The 291-nt window shown below is 57.0% G+C and overlaps 1 protein-coding gene across 1 annotated transcript in view; it reads left to right on the forward strand.

The window, feature by feature from the left end:
• Positions 1-124: 124 nt before the first annotated feature.
• Positions 125-291, forward strand: part of CISD1 (CDGSH iron sulfur domain 1) — a 13048-nt gene continuing 12881 nt past the window's right edge. The window contains exon 1 of the mRNA XM_008633274.2: positions 125-231. Within this exon, the coding sequence (XP_008631496.1) occupies positions 201-231 (31 nt within the window). The 5' untranslated portion in view covers positions 125-200. The remainder of the gene's footprint in view (positions 232-291) is intronic.

Raw genomic sequence — 291 nt, forward strand, 5'->3', positions numbered from 1 at the left:
TTTGCTCACATTCTACTTGCTTAATTACTAATAAATTTCATTTATTAAACTAAGAGTGCATTCCCCTTATTGTTGCGCACTCTTTACAGTACCCTCCACCTCTCCCTTAGCCCCTTGTTTTGCCGGAAGGCCTTTGAGGCGCGGCCCCACGGCCATCTTGGGCAGTAGCGCGTGCGCAGTGCGGCTTGAGAGCAGGAGCGATGGGGCCGGGACAGAACAGCGCCTTGAGGGGTATGGCCGGCCGGGGGTGCGGGGTATGGCTGGCCGGGGGTTCGAGGTGTGACCCGATCG

The sequence above is a fragment of the Corvus brachyrhynchos genome, unplaced genomic scaffold (genome assembly GCF_000691975.1).
Source record: "Corvus brachyrhynchos isolate BGI_N302 unplaced genomic scaffold, ASM69197v1 scaffold334, whole genome shotgun sequence".
NCBI classification, from domain to species: Eukaryota; Metazoa; Chordata; class Aves; order Passeriformes; family Corvidae; genus Corvus; species Corvus brachyrhynchos.